The sequence below is a fragment of the Numenius arquata genome, chromosome 21, assembly GCF_964106895.1.
Source record: "Numenius arquata chromosome 21, bNumArq3.hap1.1, whole genome shotgun sequence".
In the NCBI taxonomy this organism is placed as follows: domain Eukaryota; kingdom Metazoa; phylum Chordata; class Aves; order Charadriiformes; family Scolopacidae; genus Numenius; species Numenius arquata.
In genome coordinates, this window is record NC_133596.1 from 5,917,962 (window position 1) to 5,927,133 (window position 9,172).

The 9,172-nt window shown below is 64.0% G+C and overlaps 2 protein-coding genes across 3 annotated transcripts; one reads left to right on the forward strand and one right to left on the reverse strand.

Annotated features, from left to right (window-relative positions):
- Nucleotides 1-95: 95 nt before the first annotated feature.
- LOC141474373 (myotubularin-related protein 9-like) lies at nt 96-4,843 on the reverse strand. The gene is made up of 11 exons (XM_074162248.1): nt 4,647-4,843; nt 4,369-4,428; nt 3,976-4,084; nt 2,275-2,400; nt 1,983-2,156; nt 1,608-1,825; nt 1,303-1,464; nt 1,037-1,178; nt 671-891; nt 370-521; nt 96-259 (listed from the first exon to the last, which is right to left on the reverse strand). Exons 1-11 carry the CDS (start codon nt 4,841-4,843, stop codon nt 96-98), a joined length of 1,725 nt encoding a protein of 574 aa, XP_074018349.1.
- A 1,631-nt stretch (nt 4,844-6,474) lies between these two features.
- Nucleotides 6,475-8,177, forward strand: FAM167B (family with sequence similarity 167 member B). Of its 2 annotated transcripts, none has more exons than XM_074162119.1 (2): nt 6,475-6,922; nt 7,612-8,177. In XM_074162119.1, exons 1-2 carry the CDS (start codon nt 6,632-6,634, stop codon nt 7,873-7,875), a joined length of 555 nt encoding a protein of 184 aa, XP_074018220.1. In that variant the 5' UTR covers nt 6,475-6,631; the 3' UTR covers nt 7,876-8,177. The 2 variants fall into 2 exon arrangements, with proteins under 2 accessions (XP_074018220.1, XP_074018221.1); XM_074162120.1 differs by having other exon boundaries at nt 7,615-8,177.
- Nucleotides 8,178-9,172: the final 995 nt, after the last annotated feature.

The following is a 9,172-nucleotide window of genomic DNA, read 5'->3' on the forward strand; positions in this document are numbered from 1 at the left end:
AGCTCCACGGGGCCTGTGTCCTGCACAGCGCTTCCCGCTGGAAGCTGCAGCGTCACTTGTCACCGGCGGGGACGGAATTTGTCCGCTCTCCCACTTCATCTTTCGTTCTCTGTCCGGGCAGCGGGGTCGGAGAGGGACCGGCTCAGCCTATTCCCTGCGTTCTCCTTGATGGGGGGATCGTCGCCTTCCACTAACCGCTGGATCTCTGCCCAGGCTTCATCCAGGTGCTGGGATGAACGGATCCATCGGAAGAATAGACCTAGGAGAGAAGGGGCTGTGTTGTAGCCCTGCACAAAGCAGTTTTCCCCCCTTTCCCTCGCTCCGGCCCAACTGGGAGCTGGATTTTGGGAGCCCTGGACTCCAGCTTACCCTGCCAGAGCTGGATGCTCTGGGGCTCCACGGAGGGCCAGATGACCAGGGCGTTGTGCGAGTAGAGGGGGTTCAGGTACTTTTTCTTCTCCCCGGGCTCATTCAGCCAGGCCCAGAGGGAGTGCGTGCTCTCCTTCACTTTACACAGGCACCTACGGGAGAGCCGAGGGGGCGTTTCACTCCCTGCCAGGGGTCACGTTTGCCCCAAGCTGTGACCTGGAGGGTTTGGCTCTGCCCCCGGTCCGGCAGCGTGAAGTTGGGGTGACACCTCCCCCCCCCCCCAACCTCAGCCCCCACTCGCCTCTCTTTCTCGTTGTTGCAGAGGAAGGTGCCGTAGGCGGAGGCGTAGGCGTTGTCGAAGAGGGTGAGGAGGAGGCGCTCGCCGAACTCCAGGGAGAAGGGGAACTGGCGGCTCAGCTGCCACACGCAGTCGAGGAAGAGGAGGAAAAGCGGCGCCTCCTGCTTCAGCCGGGCGTGGGAGTAGGCGGAGCGGGAGCAGCGGAGGTGGAAGGGGTGGCCGGCCTGCGGGACCCCCCAAGGGGGAATAACGGGGGTGAAGGGGTGGCCGGTCTGTGGGACCCCCCAGGGGGGGAATAACGGGTGAAAGGGAGCAGGGGGTGCCCAGCTGGGCTCGGGTCCTCAGCCCCCTCGGGACCACGGGTCTCACCTGGATCCACTCCCGCTCCAGCAGCCCCTGGAAGCCCACCAGCGTGCGGCAGGAGGGGTCCAGGATGACCTGGGCCAGCGCCGTCACCAGCAGCGTGGTGTCCGTCCCCTCCGCCCCGTGCACCAGCACGCTGGCCTCCTCCCTGCGGGCGAGCGTGGCCGGTGGGGGCGATGCCAGCGAGCCTGGGGTGGCGCCCAAGGTTTGTGCCACACGGAGAGCCTTGCAAGGGGAAAAATGGGGGCCACAGGGTGGTAGCCCCCCCTTACCTGTCCAAGCACTGTGCGGCCAGGCAGGCCGTGCTCAGGGCTGCCTTGACGTGGCTCAGCCAGCGGCTGCTCTCCAGCCGGCTCAGCCACCGGTCCATGTTGATGGAGGTGTCGTTACAGGCTTCCACCAGCTTAATGAAGCTCTCCTGCAGCGGGCGGCCTCTGGGAGGGGAGGAAAGCGGCATCAGGGGCTCGGTGAGGCTTTTTTTTTGCGGGGGGGAGGCGGTTAGAGTCCCCATGCCATTGGCAAGGGCAGCGTGATCACCCATGTCATGAGAGCGCCAGGCCTCAGCACAGCTCCTCACCGTTCCAGGGGCCGGTGCAGCCTCTTCCACTGCGGGTAGGAGGACTTGGGCTCTGTGCCCCCCCCAGTCATCCGAGCCTGCTTCGCCGCCTGGGCTGACCGCGTGTCGATGACAAACCCCCGTTCCCCCTCGTCCAGCACCGTCCCCAGCAGCATTTCGTCCTCACGGCAGCGCTTTCGGTTGGGGCCCGTCAGCGGCTGGCTGCTGCGGAGCATCGCCTGTGGGGTGGGGGACGGTGGGCAGCGAGAGCCGGGGGGCACCGGGGGGGACCCCACAGGATGGGGGGGGAAGAGGGGAAGGCTTCGAGCTGCCTCTGCCCGAGGGCTGGCGGCAGCAGGAGAGGGGACGAGGGGCAGGATGGGGACATGGACTCACAGTGCCGTTCCGGGGGTGGTAATAGCTGAGGACGGGGAATCGCCCGCCCTGCCGGAAACGGGCCGCCTTCCGCAAGGCCTCATCGTCCACCGCCGCCGGCACGATGACGGCGGGAGGGTACGTGGGGCAGGTGGTGAAATCCCGGTTCACGTCGCTCAGCCGCCACTGGCTCGTCTGGGGGAGATGCAGAGTCAGGGGGGCTGCCTCGGGACCCCCAGCGGGCAGCCCGGCATGGGGGGGGGGGTGTCACTTCTCCCCCCAGCCCAGCAGGGTCTCTCCCTTCCAGGCTGACCTGCGAGGCGATCTGCTGGAAGTACTGCTCGAGGGGGAAAAGGCGCCATCCTTCCTCGAGCCTCAGGCTCTGGGGTCTGTAGAAGAACGGGTACATCATCATGACGGAGTCCACCGAGGAGAGGGCCTGGAGCGGGAGCAAAGGTGGAGCTGGTGATGGGTTGGGGATGTCCCCACCGTGTCACAGAATCACAGAAGAATCACAGAATCTTCTTGGTTGGAAGGGACCTTTGAGATCATTGAGTCCAACCACAAAACCAAACCAAACCCCACCAAAAACAAAACAAAACCAAAAACCAAAACAACCCAACAATCTCGGGCACTAGAGCATGCCCTGAAGAGCCACGTCTACACGTTTCTTAAACACCTCCAGGGATGGCGACTCCACCACCTCCCTGGGCAGGCTGTTCCAGTGCCTGACCACCTTCTCAGTAAAGTAATTCTTCCTAATATCTAATCTAAACCTCCCCTGCCCCAACTTCAGACCATTTCCTCTGGTCCTGTCATTATTCCCTTGGGAGAAGAGGCCAACACCCACCTCTCTACACCCTCCTTTCAGGTAGCTGTAGAGGGCAATGAGGTCTCCCCTCAGCCTCCTCTTCTCCAAACTAAACATGCCCAGTTCCCTCAGCCTCTTCTCCTATGACTTGTTCTCCAGACCCCTCACCAGCTTGGTGGCTCTCCTCTGGACACGCTCCAGCAGCTCAATGTCCTTCCTGTAGTGAGGGGCCCAGAACTGAACACAGCCCTCGAGGTGAGGCCTCACCAGTGCCCAGTCCAGAGGCACCATCACTGCCCTGCTCCTGCTGGCCACGCTGTTCCTGAAACAGGCCAGGATGCCGTTGGCCTTCTTGGCCACCTGGGCACACTGCTGGCTCGTGTTCAGCCGGCTGTCCACCAACACCCCCAGGTCCTTTTCTGCTGGGCAGCTTTCCAGCCACTCTTCCCCAAGCCTGCAGCGTTGCCTGGGGTTGTTGTGACCGAAATGCAGGACCCGGCACTTGGCCTTATTAAAACTCATCCCATTGACCTTGGCCCATTGATCCAACCTGTCCAAATCCCTCTGTAGAGCCTGCTGACCCTCAAGCAGATCAACACTCCCACCTAGTTTGGTGTCATCTGCAAACTTACTGAGGGTGCACTCAATCCTCTTATCTAGATCATCAGTAAAGATATTAAACAAGACTGGCCCCAAAACTGAGCCCTGAGGGACACCACTGGTGACCAGCCGCCAACTGGATTTCACCCCATTAATTACAACTCTCTGGGCACGGCCATCCAGCCAGTTTTTTACCCAGTGAAGAGTACACTTGTCTATGCCATGATTCGCCAGCTTCTCCAGGAGAACGCTGTGGGGGACGGTGTCAAAAGCCTTACCAAAGTCCAGGTAGACAATGTCCACAGCCTTCCCCGCATCGAGAAGGTGGGTCACATGGCCATAGAAAGAGATCAAGTTGGTTAAGCAGCGTCCCCAGGGCTCTGCAAACCCCGTTCCCTGTTCCTGGCCACATCCCAGCCATAAGCGAGGATGGGGCAGGTCAGCGCTGGCACCACCAGCTCCACGGGCACCCGGTGCCAAGGCTGTCCAGGAGCTGCGTGTTTACCCACGTTAATGACAGACTGAGAGCAAACACTGCAGGCGGCCGCTTTCTCCTGCCCACCCTTTGCAGCCCGGCACGGCTCGGCCTCCCGGGGAGCTCACCTCGATGGAGCTGGAGATGTTGAGACACTCCTCCATGCCCGGGATCTCCAGCTGCAGCACCTTCAGGTCTTTGCACCGGAGCGTGATGGTGCCGGAGGAGCCGATGAGCCTGGGGGAGGCAGGAAGGGGGTCAGGGCTGGCTGTAGGTCCGTGGGCACAGACAGACACACAGACAGAGCTGCCTTCTCCCCCCGGGAGAGCCCAGAGGGGCGAAGCGGGAGGGCTGTGCCGGTGTGGGTGCCGAATTGCTGGATCCCCGGTGGCCTGCCTGAAGCCGGGATTTCCACCATCTCCCTGCCCTGGCCGGGGCCAGGGGGGTGCCGCAGCGGTCAGCACGAAGCCAGGCGCTGCCAGGGGGGGTTAACAGAGCCAAGAGAGCGTTAAAAGCCAAACCTGGTGTCCCATGGGGAGTCGTTAGTCCGGGGGGGCTGGTACCAGCCTAAATTCTGCACTCTGAGGCAGGGAGGAGAAGAGGAGGTCAATGCCCGGTGCCATGAGCATCCCTGGCATGGGGCGTGAGGAAGAGGAGGGACGAGGCTCGGCGGGCAGTGCCGTGGGGTGGCCGTGCTCTGCCGCGGGACACCGGGAGAGCAGCGGGGAATGTCCTCCAGCAAAAGCAGGGGTGACACCGCTGGAAGGGAGCGTGGGGCCGGCCGTGGGGAGAGACCCACCTCTTCTCCACGGCATCCACGTTGCGGATGAGCAGCCAGAGCTCCACAGTGCCGGGCTGGGCGTCCCCCCCGGGGCAGGAGGAGAGGAGCAAGTGGTGGCTGGTGATGCACAGGGTGCCCTTCACCGCCGGCAGCCCCGCGCACGACAGCAGCACGTTCTCCACCGTCGCCGTCTTGATCAGCTCGGAGAACTCCATGGCGGTGCCGGCGGCTGCCGAACCCCGGCACAGGGACCTGCTGCCGGCGGCTTCCTCCGGGCTGGAGGGAGAAAGGGGAAATCCTGCTGCAGCAGCAGCAGGGCCCAGCCTGGAAACCCCCTCTTCCCTCTGCGTCACGCGGGGCCCGATGGCATCAACCCCCCCTTCTTCATGTTTACATTGTCACCTATAGCATATGGGGCTTCCTCACTGCAAAACGCGGGGCAGCGTGACTTATTTCCTCCCCCGGCAACGCTGTCATTGCAAATGGGGAAACTGAGGCACAGGGCCGGGGGAGGGGTTGAGCTGGTTCCGGGACCCCTGGGGGTGCCCAGACTCCGAGCCCAGTGCTGGTTGAGCTGCAGGAGGGGGATTATTTTTGGTGGCTGGTGAAAATGGAACTGCTGCCTCCCAGGGAGCAGCTCCGTGTCCTTTCCCGCCCGCGCTGGGGCTGTACAGTGCTGCGTCAACCGCTGCCAGACCCCCGGCACCAGCCTGACCCCGGCTCCCAGGGACTCTGCTGCCACCCCCGGCCACCCCCGGGCCCGGGGGATGGAGCCTGAGCTGCTGCCAAGCGCCCTGAGTGAGGAAGAGGAGGGTGGGCAGTGGGAGCACCGCCTGCCCCAGCCACCCCTGTGCTTACCTGTGGGGCTCGGCGGCAGGCGGGGACCTCTGGGTGGTAGTGGGGGGCTTTGGGGTGCAAGCAGGGATCTCAGGGTGCAAGCAGGGGACTGTTGGGGTGCAAGCAAGGATCTCGGGGTGCAAGCTGGGGACGTTGGGGTGCAGGGAAGGATCTCGGGGTGCAAGTGGGAGACTGCGGGGTGCAAGCAGGGACCTCAGGGTGAAAGCAGGGGACGCTGGGGTGCAAGGAAGGATCTCGGGGTGCAAGCAGGGGATGTTGCACACAAGCAGGGGACCTCAGCGTGCAAGCAGGGATCTTGGGGTGCAAGCAGGGACCTCGGGGTGCAAGCGATGCCCCGCACAGCCCCGCATGCCGGCGGGGGACTCGGCGCAGGGTTCGGCGCCCGGCGGATGTCGGGTTTAAGGTGGCCCGGCCCCGGGGCGGCTCCGCCGGGCGGGAGCGGGGAGCGGGGCGCGGGGGGGGGGGCGCAGCGGCCGGATCCTGCCCCGGTTCCACCTTAAAGGCCCGTCCGGGATGCGGGACCCCAGCTGCCCCCCGGCTCCTCGACCCGTGTGTCGTGTGTCCGTCCGTCCCCCCCCCGTTTTCTTTTTCCTTCCTTAGGCTTTTTTTTGTCGTCGTCCCCGTCCCCCCCCCCCCCCTCCCCCGGCCCCGGGCGGGTGCGGGAGGGCGGCGGCGGCCGGGGATAAATCATCCCCGCTCCTCCTTGCCAGTACGTCCCGGTGAAGGCTTCCTCCCGGGGAACAGGGAGTCTCCTCCCAGCTGGAGACAATAATGCTAAAAAAGAAAAGGGAAGAAAAAAAAAACCAAAACCAAAAAACCCCAAAACAAACAAAAAAAACCCCAACAACAACCAAAAATTAAAAAAAACACACCCACCCAACCCCGAACTGGCACCGAATAAAACCAATAAAAACCCCTCCTTTGCACTCCTCAGGATAAGGAAAGTTCCTGCCCGTTAGACTTGTCCTTGGAATCCCCAACCTTCCTTGTTCTGGGGGTGAATAAACAGCCGGGACTCAGGAGCAGCCGGGGGGGGTGTCTGTCTGTGGCCAGGGTGCTCCTCACCTTGTGGGTGCAGGGGCTCCCTTTGCACGGGGGGGTCTTCCAGGGGCGAGAGGTCACCCAGGGTTTTTAGGGGTGCCACCATGCCCCTTGGCCAGCTGAAGTTCAAGGAGCTGGGTGAAGAGGAGCCCAGCTGGGAGGAGGAGAACCTGGACAGCGTGAAGGCGCTGACGGCCAAGCTGAAGCTGCAGACGAGGAGACCTTCCTACCTGGAGTGGGAAGCCCGGGTGAGGGGACAGCCCTGGGGCAGCCGGACCCCCGGGGGGACGTGGGGGGCAGAGCAGAGCTCTGGGAACCCAGAGGATGAGCAGGACAGCAGCATCTGCGGCTTTGCCTCCGTGGAGGAGGCTCTGGAATGGCTCAGGACGGAGCTGGTGAGTAGGTGCCGGTGGGATTTGGGGCAGGAGGCTGGGGGGGGGCGGGCAAAGGGCTGAACCCCAAGGCAGGGGTGGGGGCACGGGACTCCTCCGGGTGCTTGGAGCCCGACCCCACGCAGCAGCGACGGGATGTGCTGGGGCCAGGGTGCTCCCACCGCAGCGCTTTGCTCCTTTGCCCACCACGGCTGGTGTACGTGGATTTTTGGAAGAGACGTGTGGCTCTGCGCTGCCACAGCTCTGGCCGTGTCCCCCCTGCACAGTGCTGGGATTTGGCCATCCCAGGCCACCTGCAGAGGCATTTGGCCACCAAGATAAGGGACGGGGGTTATGGCTCTGTCAGGGTCTGCGCTTGTCACCCCCTCCTGCCTGCTCTGCTGGTGGCAGGGCTGCGAGGGATTTTGTCGGTGTGGCACCGCTGCGGTGGCTTTCATGTGGTGGCAGAGGCAGCAACAGCCACGCGGCTGCAACCCCAGGGGCACCTGAGCTGACCCCGGCACAGACCCTGTGCCCACCCCAGGACCGGGTAGGGTGAGGAGGGGGCTCTGTGCTGATCCCAGGGCCACGTATACGTGTGGTCCCCGGCGGGGGGGGGTTGTGCCCTGGCCAAGCCCCAGCCCTGCTGCCCGGGCAGCTGAGCCTGTGGCCGGTCCTGCTCCGTCCCCCCTGATGCCCGTCTCCCCGCGCAGCAGGAGATGCAGGCTGCGGACCAGCGCCTGGCGCAGCAGCTGATGCGCCTGCGGGGGCAGCTGCACCAGCTGAAGGTGGAGCAGGCCTGCCACCAGCACAAGGAGATGCTGGACGACGCTACCTTCGGCCTGGAGGGCTGCGAGGAAGACTCAGACCTGCTCTGCAACATCCCGCCCAAGGCCGCCTTCCTGCTCTCCATGCCGCTCAAGCACATCGGCGTCACCCGCATGAACATCAACTCCCGACGGTTCTCCCTCTGCTGAGCGGGGTGGGACCCCGCGGGCACCCATGGGTGCACCCGGACCTGGTAGGGCTCAAGAATTCCTCCCAAAATGCCTCCGGGACTGCGGAGCTGCTGCCGCTGGGGTTGAGGTCCCTCAGGGCGAGCAGAGCTGAGCTGTGGTGCTGCCACCCCTGCCACGGTGGCATGGGAAATGCCACCATCTCCATCGGGCGCAGGGTGTTTTTGGGCATCCAGTGCCCTGTCCCTAAGGAAGGTGGGGTCAGCCACAGCGGAAAAGGTGGGGAGCAGCCTTTTGAGGAGGAATAAAAGGAGGTGAAGGTGAGAGATGATGTTTTTTTCCTTTTTTCTTGTGCGTACCCAGGCACCTGCCTGCGCCTCCAGATGTGGTTCCTGGCCCTTTGCCGCGGGAGACACGGGGGTGGCAGGAGAGATGGTGCTGCCATCGCTCCTTCCCTGGCCGCTCCCGGGGGCTCTGGCTCGTGGCGCGGGTGGCATCTCGCTGCAGGATGGTGCCGTGCCGGGGAGATGGTGTCTCTGCTTCGAGGACCTTGTTGCCAGGCTCTCCCTGGGCACCCCTGGCAGCGGGTGGGTGCCCAGGCTGCGCCGTGTCAGGAAACGCTTGTCACCGAAGCGGCTGCGAATGGAGGGGTTGTTTTTGAGGCTTGAGGCCGGGAGGTGTCAGGGGCCACGCTCAGGCTTCGGCAGCCCCCGTGCCCCCCATCCTGGCTCATCCTCTGACCCCCTGCGGCGCAGAGCCGGGGTGCAGGAGGGACCCCGGGGGTGGTGCCAGCAGGGGCTGGCAACTGCCCTCACCACAGGGTGTTGCTTTTGGGTTTTTTTTTTTTTCTTTCCCCCTTCCTCCATTAACACCAAACCCTTCACAAAAGAAGCTGCCGCTTGGGGATGTGACTTTCACAGAAGGCTTTTTCCGAGCAACGCCAGAGAAGAATTGGGGTGATCCGGGAAAGCTGTGGGGTGACCCAGGGCTAATTTGGGGGGCTGCTTCTCCTTCCCAGGGTAGCAGCAGGACACGGGGAGAGCCCGACGTGCACCCCGAGGCTGCAGCACACCCCAGGGCCTGGCAGTGCTCCCCACCACCCCTGGGGCTCCCGTGGCGTTGGCGAGCACGATGGGATGGGGGCTGCACGGCTGCCCCAGAGAAATGTCTCTGCCAGGGTGGATGCTGTGCCTGGTGCTACCACTGTGGTACCCCCCCGCCCCCCCCCCGGCTGCCGCAGCACCCCCCGGCGCAGCTGGGCTTCCTGCCTGTGCCTCCGCAGAGCAGCCAGCAGGTACCTGCGGCTTCATGTTTGATC

Excerpts from the sequence above, each read along its gene's own strand:
- LOC141474373 (XM_074162248.1), bottom strand. The coding sequence starts at position 4,843 with ATGGAGTTCTCCGAGCTGATCAAGACGGCGACGGTGGAGAACGTGCTG. Across the intron at positions 4,429-4,646 it reads GTGGATGCCGTGGAGAAGAG|AGTGCAGAATTTAGGCTGGT; the intron begins GTGGGTCTCTCC and ends TCCCTGCCTCAG. Across the intron at positions 260-369 it reads GAGCATCCAGCTCTGGCAGG|GTCTATTCTTCCGATGGATC; the intron begins GTAAGCTGGAGT and ends CTTCTCTCCTAG.
- FAM167B (XM_074162119.1), top strand. The coding sequence starts at position 6,632 with ATGCCCCTTGGCCAGCTGAAGTTCAAGGAGCTGGGTGAAGAGGAGCCC. Across the intron at positions 6,923-7,611 it reads AATGGCTCAGGACGGAGCTG|CAGGAGATGCAGGCTGCGGA; the intron begins GTGAGTAGGTGC and ends CTCCCCGCGCAG.